A 23,370-nucleotide genomic window follows, 5' to 3' on the forward strand; every position below is an offset into this window, starting at 1 on the left:
TTTTCAATGTGCAGCCTCTGAGCTCATCACGGGCTCCAGTCCAGGGCTAAAGAAGAAAATGCTAATGCATGAAGTGCATCTCAGAAGGATGCTTGTTCCTTCCAGAGTGGGAATGTGCCAGGAACACCGGAGATACAGGAAACTGCATCTTCCCTGCAGCATGTAAAACCAGCCTGAAAGTCGTGTACAGCACAGGGAACAGCCCAGGGCCAGAGCATCTGTGGCACTGGGACAAGGGGGAATGGTTTTATACTGACAGAGGAGAGATTTAGATGGGTTATTGGGAAGAAATTCTTCCTTGAGGGTGGTGAGGCCCTGGCACAGCTTGCCCTGTGGCTGCCCCATTCCTGGAAGTGTCAAAGGCCAGGCTGGACAGGGCCTGGAGCAACCTGGGCTAGTGGAAAGTGTCCCTGCCCACGGCAGGGGGTGGAACTGGATGATCTTTAAGCTCTTTTCCAACCCAAACCATTCCATGATTCTGTGAGTCTGTTACTCTCTGGGTGGAAGCCTGTGCATGGATCTAATCTAATCTAATCTAATCTAATCTAATCTAATCCTGCCCTCTGGCACTGCAAAGCCATTTCCTTATCCTGCCACTCCAGGACTTCCTCCAAAGTCCCTCTCCAGCTCTCCTGAAGCCCCTTTAGACCCTGGAAGGGGCTCTGAGCTCTCTCTGGAGCCTTCTCCTCTCCAGGTGAGCACCTCCAGCTCTCCCAACCTGGCTCCAGCCCTTGGAGCAGCTCTGTGGCTCCTCTGGCCTCACCCCAGCAGCTGCACATCCTCCTGATGCCTTCCCAGGGCTCGGTGCAGCACTGCAGGCGGGGTCTCACCTGAGTGGGGCACAGCAGCACAATCCCATTTCCCTGCCTTGCTGCCCACCCTGCTGGGGATGAGGCCAGGACAGGGAAAACAGCCTGGGAAGCCTGGCTGGAGGAGGAGGAGGAGGATAAGGAGGAGGGGGAGGAGAAAGTGCTGCGTTGGAAGCTCATATCGGATATTTTTGCCCTTGGGAGGAACCGGAGGCAGGGCAGGGCAGGGTCCTGCGGGCAGCCACGGTGCGGGAGGCAGCCGGGAAGCGCCCGGAGCGGGGGAAAGCGACCCCACGCCATTTCCAGAGGGATTGCGGGCAGGCAGAGAACAGTGAGGAGACCGGGGGGAAAGGGAGGGGGGCGGGAAATGCTGCGGGGCACGGCGGGGGACACTCGGGCAGGAAGGGGCCGTGACACGGGGGTGGGACCGTGACGCGGGGGGAAGCCGTGACTCGAGGATGGATCACGACACGGGGGGACACAGCACGACCCTTTCCGGGTTTTCCCGTCACCTTCCTCGTACGTGCTCCGGCGGAGCTGCCCGCGGGCGGGGCCACGCGTGGGGCGGTCCCGGCCGGGGGCGGTCGCTCCGTGGGAAGCGCTGGGGGGCGGCGGCCGCGCCCGGAGCGCTCCGCTCCGCCCGGGGGCTCCGGCTCTGCCCCGGCCCCTCCTCTGCACCGGCCCGGGGCACCCCTTTTGCACATCCCCGCACGGGCCCCGTTGCGCATCCCTCTGAGACCCCCGGCATCCCCCCCTTTGCAGACCCCTCTGTGCCCCTGCGAGTTCTTCCTGTCTTTGGCACATCGCTCTGTCCGTACCCGGGGTCCCCCTCCCTTGGCACACCCCTCTGTGACCCTCGGGGTCCCCCCTTTGCACAGCCCTCTGTGACCCAGCCGAGGGGCGGTCCCCGGACACCCCCACACCCCCCGGCCACATTCCTGGAGTCCTCCCTTTGCACCCCACTCCGTCCAATCCTTGGGATTTCCCTCTTTGCACCCCCTCTGTAAATCCTCGGGATTCCCCCCTTTGCATCCCCCTCTGTCCCTCCTCGGGGTCCCCCCTTTGCCCCGCCGGTGGCGGCCGCCGCTCCCGCCCCACTGGTGGGCGGCCCTTGGCGGGGCCCGTCCCCATCGCCGTCCCCGTCCCGTTCCCGTCCCGTCCCCCGCCGGGGCGGTGCCAGCTCGGGGCGGAGGCGGAACGCGGCGGCGGAGCCCAGCCCGTGTGTCCGTGTGCCCCCTCCCCGTGTCCCCGCAGCCCCGCCGCGATGTCGCGGCCGCTGTCGGACCAGGAGCGGCGGAAGCAGATCAGCATCCGCGGCATCGTGGGCGCCGAGAGCGTGGCCGAGCTCAAGCGGGGCTTCAACCGGCACCTGCACTTCACGCTGGTCAAGGACCGCAATGTGGCCACCCCACGCGATTACTACTTCGCCCTGGCCCACACCGTGCGGGACCACCTGGTGGGGCGCTGGATCCGCACGCAGCAGTACTACTACGAGAAGGACCCCAAGGTGCGAGCGGTGGGGTGTTGGGGGAGCCCCCGTGCAGGGCGGGGTGCTGGGATCCCCCCACGGTGGTTGTGGCTGGGGTGGGAACCATGGGAACCCTGTGGATGGGAACCCTCCCTCGGCGCTGGAATAGAGGGATTGGCGGGGCTCGGTTTTCCGTGGGTTTGGGGCTGTTCCGGTAACTTTTCCGAGAGGAGGGACTGGACTTTACCAAGCGAGGCCACTGTCCTTTGCTCTGCAAAACAAACAGAGCCCGGCTTGGCCGGCAGCGGGGTGCAGGGCATGGGAACGCCGCTTGCTGTCCCGCGGCGCCGGCGTGGGTGCTGTCTACCAAAAGCAACTCCAAAGCCTTCCCGGGGGAATTATTGGAAAGGCTTAAAGGCACCCGAAAGCGACGGCAAACAGGTCTTGTTTAACACAAGTGATGCCAAGCGTGAGAGATCCGGTTTGTGCAGGAGTTGTTGTGCTGCTGCTCGTCCCGCTGCCTTGCTCCGGGCTCTGCCGGGGGGGATTAAGCCCTAATCCCCCTCCTGACACCTGGATGTCCCTGTCGGCATCAATTTCCTCCCTGCCAGCGCCTCGCTGGGAGCGTGCCAGCCGCGATAGCAGCTCAGCGCTCCCCGGTGCTGTGTAGGGCTGAGGAAAAGGAGCCTCTTGCGGGGTTTGGGGTTGGGATTCTCCCGTGCAGCCCAGGCGAGCCGGGCGCTGCCTGCCTCGAGTCGCTGCTCCCGGTTCTGCTGGAGTGAAACCAGTAAATCCCAGTGGATCCTGCCCAGCACATCCTGCCCGTGACAGGAGCGTTGGGACGAGGCGATTTGTGCAACCTCAAAACCCGAACCATTTCAGGACTCCAGGATTCTATCGCACCTCCATTCCCCGCCCGACCCCGCGCAGGTCCTGGGGAGGGAAAGCTGTGGAGTCAGCGACTTCCCCAGCCTAAATCCTTCCTTAAAACCTGCCGGTGCTGACGCCGGGGCTCGGCTTATACAGGGCCGGAGCGGCCGCGTCCTGAGCCCGCCGTGTCAGCGGCAGTGTCCCCACGGCCCCGTGTCCCCACGGCCACCGCCTGGCCCCGGCTTTGCAGCCCCGAGTGGCATTAGGGAACGGCTCCTCTTTGAAGTTTAACTTAGTGCTGCCACCGGTGACCGTCGTGGAGCTGTCCCCACCCTGAGACAGGGCAGTGGAGCTTTGTCCAAGTGAAACAGCCTGAGCAGGAGAAAGGCAGGGGCTGCAGGGCCACCCGGGAGCCACAAACCTGGAATTCCTGGTGCAAACCACCCTGCTGTGTTGAAGATGGGATTTTTCCCTGTTTGTTTTTGAGATATCACACAACAGCAGCTTCTGGAGTCCAGGAGAGCCTCTCCAGCCCTGGGCAAGGTGGTGACCACAGAGTGCTTTTCTCTTCCAGAGGATTTATTACCTCTCCCTGGAATTCTACATGGGGCGGACGCTGCAGAACACGATGATTAACCTGGGGCTGCAGAACGCCTGTGATGAGGCTGTCTACCAGGTGAGCATCCCATGAGGGCTGAGGACCTGCCCTGGGAGAGATCCATGTTTCCCAGCTCCTGGGAATGTCCATGTTTTGGTACATTGGCTGCAGACTGCTCCCTGAGCCACTGGGGATGGCTTAGGGGATAAAGGCTGCTCCAGAACCTGCCCTTGAAAGGGCTGGAGCTGCCCAGCCTGGCTGCGTGTTCTGGGAATGCAGCAGGATCCTGGCAGGACACTGGTGGTTCTGTGGATTAGGCTGTTCATGTCCATGATCAATGGCAGGGGGAATAAAACCTTGAATTAAACCCAGCACCAAGTGGCACTGTGGTGATCAGAGGGTTTTGGGTGGCTTCTTTTGTCCCCACCCCTGTCACCTCTTGTGTTCAACATCATCAGATGTGGCCAGGGTGGTTGCACAAGAGCAGGAACAGCTTTTGTGCAAACACTACAAAGGAGAGGAAGTTATTTTTAGGGGGGTTAAATTTTTATCCCCACTCGCTGCGACCAGGGGACATCAGGGCAGGGCAATGACCAAAGGTCTCCACCTGAGCTGCCCAAGGAGTTTTGCATAGGCAAAACCACTTCCTCCTACAGCAGCCTGGGCTGGAAAAATTAAATTTCCATGGAAAAGGGGTGTAGATGCTTCTCACCCTAAAGGGAGATGCCTGCAGTGGGAGGAAGGGCACCAGGTGCCTGTTCCAGAGGATGGAGGTGCTGAGGGAAAGGAGCACAGCACTTGGATCCTGTTCCCAAGGGATTGGGGTGCTGGGACAGCAGGAGGGTGGCACCCAGATGCCTTCCTGCAGGGAATAGGGGTGCTGGGAGTGCAGGAATATTCCATCTGGGTGGCTGCCTCAAGGGGTAGGGGGTTCTGGACCAGGTAGGGAACAGGAACCTGGTGCCATGGAGAGAGGGAGCAGGCCTGGGAATAACCTCTCAGAGCCCTTGGAAGAGTCTGGAACCCCAAGGACAGCACTCTGGTTATAGTTTGGTGCCACCCACCTCCAGATCTTGCCCATGGTGAGGTCAAGGGTGTAAATATCCCTTGTCAAGCCTGGTAGAGTGACCTTAAACATGGGACATGGTCCCTGCCATGGCACAGAGACAGAGCTGAGGGGAGAGCAGCTGCTTTGGGTGCAAATCACAGTGCCCCACCTGCAGAGATGGGTTTTGTGGAACTGGGTGCCTTTCCAGCCCTCCTGGAGCCCACCTGCAAGTGACTGTGTGCCAACAATGCCTCCCCTCTGTGGAGCTGGGCACCCTGACAATCTCCAGCCCTTCTCCTTTTCCCATCTGCAGCTCGGGCTGGACATGGAAGAGCTGGAGGAAATCGAGGAGGATGCTGGGCTGGGCAACGGGGGTCTGGGCAGGCTGGCAGGTGAGTGACTCCCCAGGTGGTGGGGACATCCCTGAGGGCTTTACATCCACTGTGGGAACTTCCTAATCCTGGGGGTTACTGCTCCAGCCTTTCCAGCACGGAGCAAGGTGCTGCTGGGTGGCTGCTGGCCCTGGCTCCTGTGGGACTGGCTGCTGTCCCTGTGGGGCCTGTGGGTGTCCCAAGGAGAGGGATCCATCTCCAAGGAAGGCCCAGCTCACTGCTCTCCCCTCTCCTGGCAGCCTGCTTCCTGGACTCCATGGCCACGCTGGGGCTGGCAGCCTATGGCTACGGCATCCGCTACGAGTATGGCATCTTCAACCAGAAGATCCGGGACGGGTGGCAGGTATGGATGGAGATGGGTGGCCCTCACTGTCCCCTGGCACAGCTGGAACCCCACATTCACCTCCTCCCCCTTTAACTGGGGAGTGCAGACACTTCCCCTCAGCTCAGAGGCTGCTGCTGTTGTGATATTTAAAATTTAGCAGATATTTTCATGGACAAATGTAACTTCTTAACCCAGTGCAAGTTCACAGCTTCATTCCTTGTCCCCATCCTCAACATGGGCCACCCCAAGAGCTCAGGGCCACCCCAAGAGTTGCTCCATGGCTGCCTGGAGCAGGTGAGGATGGAGCAATTGTGTTCCTCTTATGGAAAAGACTGGTTTGGAAATGCAACATTAGCAGTACACCTTGGGTTTATCCCCATGCCCATGGAAGGCAGAGCTCAGGGTGGTGCCTCCAGGTGACCCTGCTTTGCCAAAATCCAGGTTTAGGGTGGGCACACTCAGAGCATCCTCCCCTTTGCCATGAGCAGAGCCTTTCCCAGCCATCCTGCACGTGGGGTGTCCCCAGGCTGGGTGGCCCTGTCACTGCTGTGTCCCCCTGGCAGGTGGAAGAGGCTGATGACTGGCTCAGGCATGGCAATCCCTGGGAGAAGGCCCGCCCTGAGTACATGCTGCCCGTGCACTTCTACGGCCGCGTGGAGCACTCTGCCTCTGGTGCCAAGTGGATTGACACCCAGGTAAGGCTTGGGGACAGGAGTGTCCCTTGCATGGCTTGTCCTGTCATTTGGGGGCCTCTCCCTGGCCGGCTGCACCCCAGGGATGAGTCCTGCAGAATCTCTGCCAGGAAGGTTGGGCTGGGATGGAAAACGCAGTGGTGGGGCAAACTGGGGAGCGGATGGACATGGGGATGGAAAAAGCAAACTGGGGAGCGGATGGACATGGGGATGGAAAAGGCAGACTGGGAGGAGATGGACATGGGGATGGAAAAGGCAGACTGGGAGGAGATGGACATGGGGATGGAAAAGGCAAACTGGGGAGCGGGTGGACATGGGGATGGAAAAGGCAAACTGGGAGGAGATGGACATGGGGATGGAAAAGGCAAACTGGGGAGGGGGTGGACATGGGGATGGAAAAGGCAAATTGGGGAGGAGATGGACATGGGGATGGAAAAGGCAAATTGGGGAGGGGGTGGACATGGGGATGGAAAAGGCAAACTGGGGAGCGGATGGACATGGGAATGGAAAAGGCAAACTGGGAGGAGATGGACATGGGGATGGAAAAGGCAAATTGGGGAGGAGGTGGACATGGGGATGGAAAAGGCAAACTGGGAGGAGATGGACATGGGGATGGAAAAGGCAAACTGGGAGGAGATGGACATGGAGATGGAAAAGGCATCCTGGGAGGAGATGGACATGGGGATGGAAAAGGCAAACTGGGGAGCAGGTGGACATGGGGATGGAAAAGGCAAACTGGGAGGAGATGGACATGGGGATGAGGACAGATTTGGCTGCTCCACATCTGCAGTCAAGCTCTGCATCCCTGGAAGTGTCCAAGGCCAGGTTAGATGGAGCTTGGAGGAATCTGGTCTAGTGGGAAGTGTCCCTGCCCATGGCAGGGGGGTGGAACATGATGGACTTTAAGGTCCCTTCCAACCCAAACCGTTCTGGGATTCTCTGAAATACCAAAAGCAGCTCCAGCAGGAATAAATTAAACCTAAATTAAGCTGCTCCTGACCTTTACAAGCCCCTCTCCATGCCCTGAGCACTTCTGGCAGACACCAGCCAGCAGGCAGAGCCAGAGGGGTGTCCCCATGCAGGGGTACCAAGGACGTGCAGGGACACCAGGCTGAGCTCAGCCCTGAGCAGGAGCCCTGTGGGATGGCAGGGCTCAGGGGGGGCATGGGGGGGATCCCAGCCCAATTCCAGCTGCCCTGGGGATGTCCCAGGTGGTGCTGGCACTGCCCTATGACACGCCCGTGCCCGGCTACATGAACAACACGGTCAACACCATGCGCCTGTGGTCAGCCCGCGCTCCCAACGACTTCAACCTGCGCGACTGTGAGTGGAGATGGGCAGGGTGGGGCGGGCACAGCTGGGGGGGTCCCACGCCCGCCTCACCCTCTGCTCCTCCCCAGTCAACGTTGGGGACTACATCCAGGCCGTGCTGGACAGGAACCTGGCCGAGAACATCTCCCGGGTGCTCTACCCCAACGACAACGTGAGTGGGGGTGTTTTAGGGGGTCCTTTAGGGACGGAGGGGGAAAGGGAGCGGCTCCTTACTCCAGGATGCTGCAGAGATGTTTTGAGTTGTGTTTCAAGCTGCCTGCAGTGCTTGTGTGAGGGTTGCTGCCTCTCAGCAGGATGAGTCTGTTCCCCCGAGCTTTGCCCAGAGTGAGTGGGGATGAGCAGGCCCTGCTGCAGAAACGTTCCTTGAGTCTCAGAATGTAACATGAATCAAACTGCTGAACGCTGCTGGTGTTACCCTGGTGGCTCTTTGCAACCCTGGGACCAGAGATTGTGCCTCAGAATTGCTGTTTGCACCCAGCCCTCTTGCTGTGGGAGTTCCCGCCAGGCTGGCACTGAGGTGTGGTGGGACTCCCAACCCTTCCCTAGCCACAAACCAAGCTGTGGAGCAGGAAGAAAAAAACAAGGGAGGCTCCCCTTGCTCTGCAGTCTGTTTGAGCCAGGCCCTGATGGTGTTTTTCCCATTAATCCTCCTTCAGCCTTCCCAGCTGGTGAGGAGAGCTGGGGGCTCTGCAGCTCCAGTGGGGAGATTGTCTCCTGCAGCTTTTCCTTTGCATTTGATTTTTTTTGCTGCATGAATGGTGGTGAAATCCTCATCTTGGAAACATCTCCTATAGCTTCCCTTCCCATTGCCCTGGTACCTTTCCTTGCAGCCAAAAAAGTTGAAACCACTGAGAACAGGTTTTGACAATGCTCAGCTGGGATTTAACCTGTTTGTACCAGCACATCCCAAACCCTTGTGCTGGAATCTGGGAAGCAGGAAGAGCTTGGGATTACACCTGAAGCTCTCCTTGCCCTGCATCCTGTTTGAGGCAGGTCCTGATGGTGTTTTTCCCATTAATCCTCCTTCAGCCTTCCCAGCTGGTGAGGAGAGCTGGGGGCACTGCAGCTCCAGTGGGGAGATTGTCTCCTGCAGCTTTTCCTTTGCATTTGATTTTTTTTGCTGCATGAATGGTGGTGAAATCCTCATCTTGGAAACATCTCCTATAGCTTCCCTTCCCATTGCCCTGGTACCTTTCCTTGCAGCCAAAAAGTTCAAACCACTGAGAACAGGTTTTGATTTAACCTGTTTGTACCAGCACATCCTAAACCCTTGTGCTGGAATTTGGGAAGCAGGAAGAGCTTGGGATTCCAAGTGATGTTGGGGGAAGCACACCCTGGGAAAACCTTCCCCCAGGAAGTGCAGTGAGAATCCTGCAGCTCCCTGCTCCTCTGCCCACAGTTCTTCGAAGGGAAGGAGCTGAGGCTGAAGCAGGAGTACTTTGTGGTGGCTGCCACCCTGCAGGACATCATCCGCCGCTTCAAAGCGTCCAAATTCGGGAGCACGGACAGCGTCCGCACCGTGTTCGATTCCTTCCCGGACCAGGTACGAGCCAGGGCTGCTCCCACCTCTGCCTTGGAGCTTGTTCCCACACCTTCCAGATGATGCAGATGTTTGTTGGCCCTCAGTGGGGTGCCCAGTGTCCCCACGTGCCACCCTGCTCTCCCAGGTTGCCATCCAGCTAAACGACACGCACCCTGCCATGGCCATCCCTGAGCTGATGAGGATTTTTGTGGACATTGAGAAGCTGCCATGGGATAAGGTAGGGACACCCCACCTGGTCTCCTGCACTGGCACCCAGCTGTCTGTGGTGGAGGAGCCAGTTCTGTGGCTGCTGGGAATGATGTGGAGCAGTCAGGCTGGGTTGAAGTGGTGTGGACTGGGAGGAGCTGGCTGTGCTGTGCTGTTGGGAGTGGTGGGAGGACCAAGGGTGGGTTCTGGCACTTGAGGTGTGACTGAGCACTGGCTCTTCCCTGCCAGGCCTGGGACATCACCAAGAGGACCTTTGCCTACACCAACCACACGGTGCTTCCCGAGGCCCTGGAGCGCTGGCCCGTGGACCTGGTGGAGAAGCTGCTCCCCAGGCACCTGCAGATCATCTACGAGATCAACCAGAGACACCTGGATGTGAGTGCCTGGGAGCTCCTCTGGAGAGGGGCACGGGGATGTACTGTCAGGATGAGGGGCACACACAAACTGGTGATGTTGTGTGTGGGGCTGGGGGAGCTGCTGTTTTGGGAAGTTCATGTGTAGGAGAGCCCATTCCCACTAGCACATTGCCATCCTGCAGTTAGTGACTGTTGAGAGGCTTCACCTGCTGCTTCATGGACTTGAGAGCTGGCATGTCTTTACTCCCTAAATTCATCCTGGGCAAGATGATGTTGGGGGTGGTTTGACCTCCCGGTCTGACAGCACAAAGCTTTTGCCAAAATGGCCTCACTGGCCAAGTGTGTGTCCCCAAACCCCTCTGTGTGGCAGCTTAGGAGGGTCCTCCTATCCAGAGACATCCATGCTGAGAAAGGGATGTCTGTCCTTCCTTTGGAGGGAGTTTGCACCACCACAACAGAGTAAAAGCCACCGCTCTGGCTGGTGTGAGATGCACTGGGGACATTGCGGTGGCCCCTCCTCGTAAGCCATTGGGTGGGACACCCCTCAGTGCCACCCCCTCTCAGCACCTGCCTGGCTCCCCCGGCAGCACATCGCGTCCCTGTTCCCCAACGACGTGGACCGGCTGCGGAGGATGTCCCTGATCGAGGAGGGGGACACCAAGAGGATCAACATGGCCCATCTCTGCATCGTGGGCTCCCACGCCGTCAACGGCGTGGCCAAGATCCACTCCGAGATCGTCAAGACTCAAGTGTGAGTGAGGGGAGGGAGGTGCTGATGGGTCCCCCTGAGCTGGGGAGGGCTGCTGGTGCCAGGTGGGCAAGGCTGGAGCTGTGCCATCCTCGCCCTCGCAGGTTCGAGGACTTTGCGGAGCTGGAGCCGGAGAAGTTCCAGAACAAGACCAACGGGATCACCCCGCGGCGCTGGCTCCTGCTCTGCAACCCGGGGCTGGCGGAGCTCATCGCAGAGGTACCGGCATGGGGGGAACACCCTGAGGCCACCAACCCGTCCCTGCGGAGCCCAGGGTGCCAGGGAACCTCAGCCATTCATTTCTGGATGGCTGAGGAGTTCAGGGTCGAGGGAGGGGATTCTGCCCCTCTGCCCCGCTCAGGTGAGACCTCACCTGCAGAGCTGCCTTCAGCCCTGGGGTCTCCAACAGCAGAACAATGTGGGGCTGCTGGAGTAAGTCCAAAGGAGGCCACGGAGATGCTCCTGACTGTGCCTGGCTGGGAGTGTTCAGCCTGGAGAAGGCTCCAGGGAGACCTTAGAGCCCCTTCAAGTGTCTAAAGGGGCACCAGGAGAGCTGGAGAGGGACTGGGGACCAGGGATGGAGGGACAGGGGAAGGAGGAATGGATGTAAACTGACAGAGGACAGGGTTAGATGGAATATTGGGAAGAAATTCTTCCCTGTGAGGGTGGGCAGGCCCTGGCACAGGGTGCCCACAGAAGCTGTGGCTGCCCCATCCCTGGATGTGTCCAAGACCAGGTTAGACAAGGCTTGGAGCACCCTGGGATAGTGGAAGGTTGGGCAGGGGGCTGGAACTGGATGATGTTCAGGATCTCTTCCACCCCAAACCATCCCACCATCAGTATGTGCCCTTGCTCCTGTTGCAGAAAATCGGGGAGGACTACGTGCGGGACCTGAGCCAGCTGACCAAGCTGCACAAGTTCGTGGATGACGACCTCTTCATCCGGGAGGTGGCCAAAGTGAAGCAGGTGAGGGGCGTGGGCAAGGGGAGCACAGAGCGGGGCTGGTGTTCCCTGGGGGCTGACGTGGTCCCTGCCCTGGCCCAGGAGAACAAGGTGAAGTTTGCGCTGTACCTGGAGAAGGAGTACAAGGTGAAGATCAACCCCTCATCCATGTTCGACGTGCACGTGAAGAGGATCCACGAGTACAAGCGGCAGCTGATGAACTGCCTGCACATCATCACCATGTACAACCGTAAGCCACCACGCCCTGAGGGGACAGGGTGCCCCGGGGTTGCAGCAGCACCCCTGTGCTCCACATCCCACAGTGACCCTGCTGTTTCCTCCAGGAATCAGGAGGGATCCTGCAAAGCTCTTTGTGCCCAGGACAGTCATCATTGGAGGCAAGGTAAGTTGGGTCAGGGGTTTTAGAGATTTTGGAGGAAGTGTCTTGGGGTGGGATGTGGGTGCAGATGTCTCATGGGGCCACATCTCTACAACTCCCTGACAGGAAGGTGCAGCTGGCAGGGGTCGGTCTCTTCTTCCAGGGAAAAAGGGACATGACAGAGGAAATGGCCTCAAGCTGTGCCAAGGGAGGGTTAGATGGGATATTAAGAAAAATTTCTTCATCAAAAGGATGGTCAGGCATTGCCCAGGGAGGTGGTGGAGTCCTCATCCCTGAAGGAACTTAAAAGACATGTGGATATGGCACTTGGGGACATGGGTCAGTGGTGACCTTGACAGTGCAGGGGGAATGGCTGGATTTGAGGCCTTTTCCAACTTAAACAATTCCATGATTCCATGGTGTTAAGTCCACAAAGTTGTCCCAAAAAGCACAGGAGTAGCACTGGTGCTTCAACTCAAGCAAGTTTGTGTGAGGTTTGGACAACCGTCTGCTGTCTGTGCTCATGGAAGCCCCCAGAAATGTTGTGGTGTAACATGTTGGATTAGATGATGGGAACAGGGATGAACAGGTTGTCCCTTGGACACTGGGAGCTGGCTGTGCCTCACCTGCCCCTGGCACCAGCCCTCCTGGCTCACCTGTGGCTTTTCTCCCAGGCTGCCCCAGGATACCACATGGCTAAAATGATCATCAAGCTCATTAACGCTGTGGCTCAGGTGGTGAACAATGACCCCGTGGTGGGCAGCAAGCTGAAGGTCATCTTCCTGGAGAACTACAGGGTGTCCCTGGCAGAGAAAGGTACCTTGGGTGGGACATGCCCTGGGGAGGGGATGTCTCTCCATCCTGTGGCTCCCACCATGGGCCTTCAGCAGGGAGCAAACCCAAAGCTGGTCACCACGAGCCCCTGGTGTGTTTTGTTGGCAGTGATCCCCGCGACCGACCTGTCGGAGCAGATCTCCACAGCGGGCACTGAGGCCTCGGGGACGGGCAACATGAAGTTCATGCTGAACGGGGCTCTGACCATCGGCACCATGGATGGAGCCAACGTGGAGATGGCCGAGGAGGCTGGAGAGGAAAACCTCTTCATCTTTGGCATGAGGGTGGAGGATGTCACAGAGCTGGACAGGAAAGGGTGAGGGCTGGGGATGCCACAGTGCTGCCACCTCAGGTCCCTGGGGCAGCACCATTTTATGGCCTCCTTCCCTCCAGGTACAACGCCCAGCTCTACTATGACCGGCTGCCCGAGCTGAAACAGGCTGTGGACCAGATTAAAAGTGGCTTCTTCTCCCCAAATGACCCCAACCTCTTCAACGATGTGGTCAACATGCTCTTCCACCATGACAGGTGAGGTGCTGGGGTACCATCCATCCATCCATCCATCCATCCATCCATCCATCCATCCATCCATCCATCCATCCCCTGGGCTGGGACCATGTTGTGCATGGATGATGCTCCTCAGGCACAGATTCTGGCCATTGTCACATGAATGCCTTTGGGTGCACAGCCCTTCCAGATGATTTGAGGCATCTCAAGGGCTTTCCTGGCCAGAGCACTGGTCAGCCATTGGGATTGGAGAAATGCTTTTACTGAATTTCCCCCCTGGGCATCCAGGGTTCTTTACCAACAAGGTTTGAGGTGAGGTAATTTGGCTAGAGGAGTTGTATTGGTGGACACCTGTCAGAGACAGGATTAGATCGATGTCCGGAGCCGGTTTTGGGGTTTTTGGGACACCTCTGTGTGTGTGGGGCTGGGGTCTGGCCCGGCTCTCTGCTGAGGCAGTGCCCAGACCCCTCAGCTTGGCAGAGCTGTCAATCATGGCACTTCGTGTGTGGGGCTGTGCTAACCGAGCCTCTGATTGGCCGAGCTGCCAATCAATCATAGTAAGCAGCCTCTGATTGGTTCTGCAACAAGAAGTCCCGCCTAGGGGCGGGCCTACAAAGGGCTACGGATATAAAAGGGGCTGAGGGCGTTATGGCCGATCTTCCCCTGACGTCTTCCTTGGAGTTTCTGCCTCACCCACGCTGGAGCCCAGGAGTTGGTAGCTGTTTGTTTTTTCTGCACCTTTTCCATCTTTCTGTCTCTCTCTCCTTAATCCTTTTAGGCAGCTTTATGAGTAACATAACATCTTAAGGTTTTAAAGGTTTCCCAGTTAAATGGGCTAAGCAAATGCTAAATAAATCCTAAGTAAATGCTGAATACTAAATTAATGCTAACTAATGCTATGATAAATGGTTTTACATTTAATTCAACATTGTGTTTACTTTGAATACAGTGTTGTAATTTTTGCCAGTTTCCTTAATTTGCTCTGGTGGGGATTTCTCCTTTGTACTCAAAAAAAAAAAAAAAAAAAAAAAAAAAAAGGAAAGAATAAAGGAACCTTAAGTTTAACCCCTGGATTTAAGGGTCTGGGGTGTGACAATGCCTCAAATCAGGGCATTTCTATTTCTCCTGCTCTTGACTCCTCCTTTCTTTCCTGCTCCAGGTTTAAAGTCTTTGCAGACTACGAGGCTTATGTCAAGTGCCAGGAGAAGGTCAGCGAGCTGTACCTGGTGAGTGCCAGCCTGGGGACCGGGCAGGGAGCTGTGCTGGGTGACAGAACCCTGGGGACAGGGCAAGGAGCTGTGCTGGGACACAACTTCCCATCCTGCAGAAGGGACATGCTGGAGATGAGGCTGATCTCATCCTAGGGCATCATCCCTGGCTGAGAACCCGCCTTGGGGTCAACCTCACCCCTCTCTTTTAGAGAAAAGGAGACTCAGGGGTGACCTTATCACTCTCTACAGCTCCTGAAAGGTGGCTGTGCTCAGGTGGGGTTGGGCTCTTTCTCCAGGCAGCACTGACAGAACCAGAGCACACAGCCTTAACCTGCGTTAAGGGAAATACAGGCTGGATATGAGGAAAAATTTTTTCCCTGAAAGAGTGATACAATTTTTTTCACTGAAAGAGTGATAAAGGCCTGCCTGGGGAGGTGGTGCAGTCCCCATCCCTGGGTGTGTTTAACAAAGCCTGGATGTGGCACTGGGTGCCAGGGGTGACTTGAGCTGTTGGGGCTGGGTTGGACCCCATGATTTGAAGGTCTCTCCCAACCTGTGACCTCCTTGCAGAACTCCAAGGCCTGGACCAAGATGGTCATCAGGAACATTGCAGCAGCTGGGAAGTTCTCCAGCGACCGCACCATCAAGGAGTACGCGCGGGACATCTGGCACGTGGAGCCCTCGGACCTGAAGATCCCCCCGCCCAACGAGCCCCGGGACGCGGGGCAGGACAAGACCCCCAACGGCACTGCAGCCTAGGGGGGCTGAGCACACACCTGTACAATTCCCTGCTGTCTGAGTCTCTGTGTTCCTGCTGCTGCTGCTGGCTTTCCCTGGGGGTGGGCAGGAGGGGAGGGGTTTTTATAACTCAGGTGTCGTGTGGGAAGCGAAAGCACGTCGCCCCGTTGCTTGCATTAGGTGCTGGAAATAAAAAAGTGCCCTTGGAGTCCAGAAGGGGCTGTTTGCTGGAGGCTGAAATTAGGGCTGGGCTTGCTTCCACCACCTGGACACAGCTGGACACAGCTGGACACAGCTGTCTGGGCCCTCACAGGCACTGCTGAAACAGGACAGGGAGGTGCCAGGCCACCAGTGTCCCGTGGGATGCTCCCAGTCGTGGCTCTGGTGGCCCAGCCCACACGAGTGTCTCCATCCCTCCAGTAACCTGCAGCATCCTGAAGGCAGAGGGTGACTTTAAAAGTTTCTTAGTAGTTTTTATTACTTACAGCAGTAAGTTCAGTGCCATGGAGGGAGGAGGGGGTCCTGGAGTGGATTTGAGGGAGCATGGGATCAGTGCAGGCAGCAATTGGCATCACTTCATGTTTAAGAAGTCTCTGCAAGAAGATGTAATAAATCTTACACTGTGTCACTGACCCTCCTGTGCTGTGTCAGAGCCTGATTTGTGAGGGCTGAGCTGGGCTTGGAGCATCTCTGCACCCAGGGCAAAGAGGAGCTGGTGTCCCCAGAGCCACCTCAGCTGAGGACAGGCTCAGGGCAGGGGGCAGTGACTGAGGTTTGGAAAGTGATGCCAGCAGACACCGTGGGGAGGGAAAGGAGCAGGGGGCAGCAGTGAAAGGGAGGCCAAGGCTCATCCTGTGTGTGCCCCCCCATTTCTGTGGATCAGCACTTACTTCACCAGGGCAGGCAGCTCCGGGTGGAAGGAGATGTAGTCGTGGCCCAAGCCCAGCTTTTGGGGGAAGGTGATTAACTTCACCTTGGATTTGTCCCTGTAGGCCTGCAGTGCTGTCTCGTAGAGCTGCCACGGGGCAGGAGGGTGGTCACTGCACCAGCAGGGACCCCACACCCCTCCTGCTGCGTGGCCACCCCCTCTCTGGCCACTTCAGCCTCCAAAGCCAGGCTCAAAGCCCGGGTGGCCGGTGCCCACCTGGTGTCCCAGCTTTGGAGGCACGACTCCATCATCGTCTGCGTGCAGGATGAGGAGGGGGCAGCTCAGCACCTTCACACTGTGGGCAGCAAGCACAGCCCTGAGGATGCTCCCCAGAGCCAACAGAGCCCCAGGAGTCTCCCCAGTCCCTGTGAAAATTCCCACAGCACCCTGACCCCCCAGCACTGCCCCTCAGAGCCATCCTCATGCCCGTGCTGCTTGCCCTGGCATGGCAGCACCCAGCACCCCAATCACCTTAACCTCCCATTTCAAAAGCACCCATAAATCAAACCGATTTTGGGCAGGCCCTGTGTGCTACCAGGAACAGGGGTGCCAAAAAAAGGGTGGTGGCTTGTGGACTTTGCTCAATAATCAAACTGACATTATGCAAACAAAAAGTCACTTTTGAAGTATGAGTAAGCTGGGTAAACACAGGAGGGCAGGAATTTCAATGGGGTGACTGACACCTCTCCTCAGCCAGGTGCTCCTGGCATCATTCCCACAGCCCCTGTGCCCCTTCCCACCAGGAACTCACTTCTCATCACTGGGGAAGAACATTCCTGCCCGAGCCATGGAGTCCAGGATGAGGTACCCAAAACCTGGGAACTGCCGGAAGATCTGGCAGGGAGAGAGAGAGTTTGGGGTGCTAAACCATGGCTGGATCCGGCTGTGAGGGGGGAGAGCCAGTAATCTGGGGCTGACACTGCTGGGGGACCCCAGAGGCAGCCCCCAGACTCACCTTGGTGATGGGGATGTTGGCAGCTGCGTCTCGGATGTTGGTGTAGGGAGACTCCAGGACAACAGCACCAATCTGGACCCCTGAGGGCACAGGGAGGTGGGGGTGGGCATGGCTTTGAGGGGCTGTCCCCCCTGCCAGGCTGCAGTGGGGCCAAGATGTCCCCATCCCAATGGGGAGGGCTCCTCATCCCACAATCAGGCCAGGGCAGTGCAGAGCCTCAGGGTGACACTGCACGGGGACAGCCCATCCATGCTGGCCCTCACCTCGCTCCTCCTGCAGTTTCCTCGCTGCGTTGGTGGCAATCCTGTGACAGGAGAGGTGACAGTGAGGGGGAGCAGCACAGGGGGACACACAGCTCCCTCAGGTTCCCCCTTGTTGGCTGTGTTTGGCTGTGCAGGGGCCTCCACCAAGGAGCTGCTTGGTGCACCCCCAGGTGGCACCAGCCTGGCAGCAGCGTCACAGGGCAGAGGGTGGGCTCTGGTGTGTCCCCATCCTGCCCCCTGCACCTACCCTGTCCCCAGGGAATGTCCCCAGAAGAGGATGCTGCTGTTCCCACTCCGTGCTTTCACCCAGTCATAGAGTGCCAGGACATCTGTGTTGAAGCCATTCTCTGAGGGGTATCCAGTGGAGTCCCCATAGCCTGTGGGGACACAGCTCGGTGTCACAACCCTGTGGGGACAGGCCCCACGAGGGGGATCACCCAGCAAGAGGCAAGGGGACAACTGTACCTCTGTAGTCGAGAGCCAGGATGTGGAAGTCAGCAGCCCCCATGGTCTGTCAGAGCAGCACTGAGTTATGTCCTGCCAAGGGCTGCCCCCCAGGCCCCCCAGCACGGCCCGTTCACTCTGCACAGGGTCTCTGTGGGGTCCCCAGGGCCAGCAGGAGCCTCACTCCCAGCAGGTCCCAGTGTCCCCACAGGCCACCACTTACCTTCAAGAACTGGACACGGTGTCTCGCAGCCCTGATGGGGAAAATGGGGTTAGAGCTTGGGGGGACCCCTCCCCTCCAGCACCAGGGCGGATGAGGAACCTGATCCCAGAAGGGAAGAGCTGGATGCTGTGGGGTGGGTGGATTTTGACTTTTCCCATTATTTTATAGGGATTCTCCTTCACTGCTGGGGTCAGAGACCTCTGCAGCAGCCCCAGCCCTGCAGCACTGCTGCTGCTGTCTCGAGTTTGCTGCTTCTCAGCCCAGAGCAGCCACCCTGCCCTGCTCCTGGCCCTGCAGCAGCAGCTCAGGACCTCACCTGGTGCCCCCATTGCCGTGCAGGTAGATGATCACAGGGTGGGCATCAGCCAGAGCCTCCTCGTACCAGCGCTGGTCCTTGCCCTGTGCCTCGGCCCCTCTGCTGCTTGGCACCGTGTGCCTGGGGGGACAGGGGTCACCCTGGGGGCTCCACCAGGACACTGCTGTGCCCCGAGGATGCTGGGGATGTCCTGAGGCCATCCTGCTCACCAGATGCCAACTGTGACGCCCGGCTCGGTGGTGAGGTACAGGTTGATGGTGTTGTTCACCAGCAGCTCCGGCCGCCGAAAGTCCACGAAGAGAGGGAAGGACACTGATGGAGAAACCACAGCCATCATCCAGAATCCTCTTACCCAGCTGTTTCACACAACTCTTTCTAAATCAATGTGTTATTTGTTCCAGATTATCAAGGGCCACGCTGAGCCAGACGAGCCGAGCCCTCTGCCACCTCCTCCTCCTCCCACCCGAGTTCCCAGCCCCGCTGATGCTGAGCTTGCCTGGGCGTGCCGTGGCTGCAGGCAGCAATCAGGGTGGGCAGCAGCACCTAATTAGAGCTTGCAAAACACGGGCAAAGATCCTTCCGTGCCTCCTCTGCTAGCCCAGGGCACAGCAGGATTAACGCTGTCCTGATGCCACCCTGGCACAGTGCCACCCATGCTTTGGGGGGTCTGCAGCAGCCAGCTGAATCCCTGTGAGGGTTCTGAGGGGGTTCTCCTGGTGGGGACAGCCCTGGGATACTCACGGAAGTTCAGGTAGACAAATTTGTTGAGCAGGCTGGGGAAGAGGCGGATGAGGAAGGGAAAGGAGACGTAGGTGAGGAGCGGGGCCAGGAGGAGCGTGCGCAGCCATGGCAGCCACCAGCGCCCAGTCCTGTGAGGGAGAGAGACACCTTCAGCACATCCCTGCCCATCCCGAGGGATTTGGGGTGCAGCTCCCCAGCCCCAGTCCCAGCCATGATGTTGTATTGCACTAAATTATTTAGTTGTTGTGAGGAAGGGAAAGGTGTAGTTGAGGAGCTCCAGGAGGAGCGTGCGCAGCCATGGCAGCCACCAGCGCCCAGTCCTGTGAGGGAAGAAATGTCAGCACATCCCAGCTCATCCCCGCCCATCCCAAGGGATTTGGGGTGCAGCTCCCCAGCCCCAGTCCCAGCCATGATGTTGTATTGCACCGAATAGTTTATTTAGTTGTGAGGAAGGGCAGGGAGGTGTAGGTGAGGAGCGGGGCCAGGAGGAGCCACGGCAGCCATGGCAGCCACCAGCACCCGGCCCCGTGAGGGAGAGAGACACCTTCAGCACATCCCTGCCCATCCCAAGGGATTTGGGGTGCAGCTCCCCAGCCCCAATCCCAGCCATGATGTTGTATTGCACTAAATTATTTAGTTGTTGTGAGGAAGGGAAAGGTGTAGGTGAGGAGCTCCAGGAGGAGCGTGCGCAGCCATGGCAGCCATGGCAGCCACCAGCGCCCAGCCCTGTGAGGGAGGAATTGTTAGCTCATCCCCGCCCATCCTGAGGGATTTGGGGTGCAGCTCCCAATCCCCAGTCCCAGCCATGATGTTGTGTTGCACTGAATAGTTTGTTTAGTTGTTGTGAGGAAGGGAAAGGTGTAGGTAAGGAATGGGGCCAGGAAGAGCCATGGCAGCCATGGCAGCCACCAGCGCCCAGCCCTGTGAAGGAGGCACCCTCAGCTCATCCCTGCCCATCCTGAGGGATTTGGGGTGCAGCTCCCCAGCCCCAATCCCAGCCATGAGGAAGGGAAAGGTGTAGGTGAGGAATGGGGCCAGGAGGAGCGTGCACAGCCATGGCAGCCACCAGCGCCCGGCCCTGTGAGGGAGGAATTGTCAGCTCATCCCCGCCCATCCCCAGGGATTTGGGGTGCAGCTCCCCATTTCCCATGAGGGTTGGATACAGCTACAAGGGCCTGAGGGTGATCCTGACCCCTCTGGGGAATTGGATCCCCACATCCCCACACCGGTGCTGTGCTTGGCTTTTGGGGACGGAGCCGAGCAGCCCCACAGTGACATTGGGTGACACCGGCTCTGATTTGGTCCCACGCCCTCCCACGGGTGCCTGGAGGCAGGAAGGGCAGGGAACGTGCCAGGGCTGGGAGCTGCAAGTCAAACCTGCAATAAGGAGCAAGAGACACCCTGTGACAACACCCTGAGCCCTGGCTGGCCAGGCACAGCCAGACGTGCCCCAAGCCTGGCATTAAGAGCTCCTGCAACACTCCGGGGACAAGGAGGAAGAAAGAAAAAGGGCTCGGGGGTGATGTCCCCCAGGGCCACCAGCATCACCTCCCAACAGTGCCCTGCCATTCCAGGGCTGCCCCACAGTTCTGCTTAAACCAGGCCTCGCTGCTCCACAGGTGACCCCAAAACGCCACCAGTGACCCACAAGTGACCCCAACCCCCCTTAGCAACACATATGTGACCTAAAACCCCATTAGACACCGTCAAGTGCCACCCAAACCCCATAACTGACCCACAAGTGATCCCAGACCCATGGGTGACCCCAAACCCCATTAGCAACACGTAAGTGACCCATAAGTGACCCTAAAACCCCCTTAGTGACCCATAAGTGGCCACACAAGTGGCCCCAAACTGGCCCTTGCTGCTCCACAAGTAATCCCAGAATACCAAAACCTCTAAGTGACCTCACAAGCGACCCCAGGACCCCAAAAGTGACCCTAAAGCCCCATAAGTGACCCCAAACCAGCCCCAGGTGGGGAAGGAAAGCCAAGAGCTGCAGCTTTCCCAGCACCAACACCCCCGTGGGCGAACGGTGATGGGGAAATCAGTCTGGGCAAGGGGGATTTGGGGCAGAGGGCTGTGCTGGCAGCCAGGCACAGCTCACTCCCTGCCACACCAAGAAAGCACCTGGCCCACTCCCTGCCCCGAGGAAGGACTGCCAAGGGGTGCCAGGGCACGATGGCACCGTCCCCAGGGAATGGGGACATCCCAGGATGGTGTAGGGTGGCAGGGGCTGTGCTGGAGGCACGGGGAACCCTCAAATCCCGGTTATCCCACAGGACATGGGGCTGGGCAGCCATGGGACAGCCGGGAATGCCCTGCACAGGCTGCGGGGAACTGTCGGGTGGCCCCTGCACAACACCCGGGGCAGGTGGGACCGCGGGGACAGCCCCGAGTGGGACAACACCGGGTGACAAGGCACAGCACAGGAGCGTGGCCACGGCAGGGTGACACAGCCACACGGGGTCACGGTGCCGGCAGGGTGACACGGGGACACGGCCACACTGTGGAGTCGCAAGATGATCCGGGGACACGGCCACAAGGATGGGCTGGTGCCAGCCACAGGGTGACACTGCCACACACGGGGACACACACGGGGTCACGGCCCAGCAGGGTGAGCGGGTGACCAGGCCACGGCGTGGGGACACAGAGCACGGGGTGACAGCGCCAGCGGGACAGCACGGCCAGAGCACGGGGACAGAGCCACGCACGGGTGACAGCGCATGAGACAGCACAGGGACAGGGGACAGGGCTGGGGACAGGGACACACAGCTCGGTGTCCCCACGGTGATGTCCCCATGGTGGCCGGTACTCACCGCCCGTGCTGGGCCACGCCGAGCTTTCCCTCCGCCCGGACAATGTCGCCACCGCTGCCGCCACCGCTGTCGCCGACCCCGCCGCGCCGCCGCATCGCTGCGCGCACGACACCAACGACAGGCCACGCCCACAGCGGGGACACGCCCACGTCACGGGGACTCCGTGTCACCAGGACACGCCCATGACACGCCTCGGGGACGGGGACAGGGACGGGGCCACCCGCGGTGTCACCGCCCGCGCCTGCCTGGGGACCGGGGGGACACGGCCGTGCTGCAGCCCCTTGTCCCCCAGGGTGGCATCCCCTTGTCCCTGGCAGGGTGACATCCCCTTGTCCCCCAGGGCTGACCGGGCGTCTCTGGCAGGGTGACATCCCCTTGTCCCCCAGGGTGGCATCCCCTTGTCCCTGGCAGGGTGACATCCCCTTGTCCCCCAGGGCTGACCGGGCGTCTCTGGCAGGGTGACATCCCCTTGTCCCCCAGGGTGGCATCCCCTTGTCCCTGGCAGGGTGACATCCCCTTGTCCCCCAGGGCTGACCGGGCGTCTCTGGCAGGGTGACATCCCCTTGTCCCCCAGGGTGGCATCCCCTTGTCCCTGGCAGGGTGACATCCCCTTGTCCCCCAGGGCTGACCGGGCGTCTCTGGCAGGGTGACATCCCCTTGTCCCCCAGGGTCCCAGGGGCTCTCTGGCAGGGTGACATCCCCTTGTCCCCCAGGGCTGGCTATGGGATGCCATCAGGGTGGCAGTCCCCTGTCCCCCAGGGACCCCAGGAGATCTGCAGCCCCCTGTCCCCCAAAAGAGGCCAGGGGGAGGATGTGGCCAGCAGTAAGGTGACACACCAGGGAAAACAGCCTTGCCACGGGCAAGGAGCACAGAGGGAAAGGTTCAAAAATAAAAAATAATTTTAGATTCCAGGCTCAAAAACAAAAATAATTTTTAAAATGGTTGAACACCAAACGTGGTGTCCCCAGGACTCAGCAGGAAGGATGGGAACCTGCTGCTGCCTGCCCTCCCAGCTGAGCCTCCCACCTGCAGCTCTGTCAGGGTGAGTCAGGATGAAACCTCCCAGCAGGAGATAAATACCCCTGTTTCAGCAGGAGATAAATGCCCCTGTTTCAGCAGAATCCCCTGTGCAAGCCTGCCAGGTGCAGCAGGATGTGCTGCTGGAAGGCACCCACAGCTGGGCCAGCCCTTCAGCACCTCCACAGCAGGGACCCCATAAATCATGGGAGGGCTGGGGACAAAGATTTCCCCAGAGGAGCCACCACCCAGGCTGGCATTTGGAGCTGCTTTTATCCAAAGTAAGGCCTGTGCTGCTTTTCCTGATTTGAAATCATGGAATCCCAGAATGGTTTGGGTTCAAGGGGCCTTGAAGAGCATCCCATCCCACCCCTGCCATGGGCAGGGACACCTTCCACCATCCCAGAGCGCTCCAAGCCCTGTCCAAAAGGGCCTTGGACACTTTTAGGGATCCACAGCTGCTCTGGGCACCCTGTGCCAGGGCCTCCCCACCCTCCCAGGGAACAATTCTTTCCCAATATCTGATCTAAGCCTGCCTCAGCAGCAAAATGCAAACGCAGAGACAAACAGGTCCAGCGAAACCGGGGCTGTGGGCAGGCACAGCGCGTTCCCCACCAGCAGCTGCTGCAAGGAGGCGGCACAAGGCAGCCCTGAGCTGCTCTTC

General features: G+C 59.0%; 2 protein-coding genes across 2 annotated transcripts; one reads left to right on the top strand and one right to left on the bottom strand.

Moving 5' to 3' along the window:
- The first annotated feature begins 1,055 nt into the window (after positions 1–1,055).
- PYGL (glycogen phosphorylase L) lies at positions 1,056–15,618 on the top strand. The gene is made up of 21 exons (XM_058806263.1): positions 1,056–1,140; positions 2,064–2,316; positions 3,722–3,823; positions 5,107–5,185; positions 5,425–5,528; positions 6,074–6,205; positions 7,414–7,525; positions 7,603–7,685; positions 8,934–9,077; positions 9,202–9,294; positions 9,513–9,659; positions 10,228–10,391; positions 10,493–10,607; positions 11,253–11,354; positions 11,433–11,580; positions 11,675–11,733; positions 12,384–12,525; positions 12,652–12,859; positions 12,937–13,071; positions 14,210–14,276; positions 14,832–15,618. The coding sequence occupies exons 2-21, from the start codon at positions 2,074–2,076 to the stop codon at positions 15,018–15,020; spliced, it is 2,568 nt and encodes an 855-aa protein (XP_058662246.1). The 5' UTR covers positions 1,056–1,140; positions 2,064–2,073; the 3' UTR covers positions 15,021–15,618.
- ABHD12B (abhydrolase domain containing 12B) lies at positions 15,470–21,801 on the bottom strand. The gene is made up of 13 exons (XM_058806265.1): positions 21,689–21,801; positions 18,870–18,997; positions 18,338–18,440; positions 18,129–18,248; positions 17,813–17,843; positions 17,611–17,656; positions 17,393–17,522; positions 17,146–17,186; positions 16,883–16,962; positions 16,679–16,761; positions 16,144–16,222; positions 15,890–16,014; positions 15,470–15,592 (listed from the first exon to the last, which is right to left on the bottom strand). The coding sequence occupies exons 1-13, from the start codon at positions 21,781–21,783 to the stop codon at positions 15,571–15,573; spliced, it is 1,083 nt and encodes a 360-aa protein (XP_058662248.1). The 5' UTR covers positions 21,784–21,801; the 3' UTR covers positions 15,470–15,570.
- Positions 21,802–23,370: the final 1,569 nt, after the last annotated feature.

Source organism: Ammospiza caudacuta, chromosome 6 (genome assembly GCF_027887145.1).
Source record: "Ammospiza caudacuta isolate bAmmCau1 chromosome 6, bAmmCau1.pri, whole genome shotgun sequence".
NCBI lineage: Eukaryota > Metazoa > Chordata > Aves > Passeriformes > Passerellidae > Ammospiza > Ammospiza caudacuta.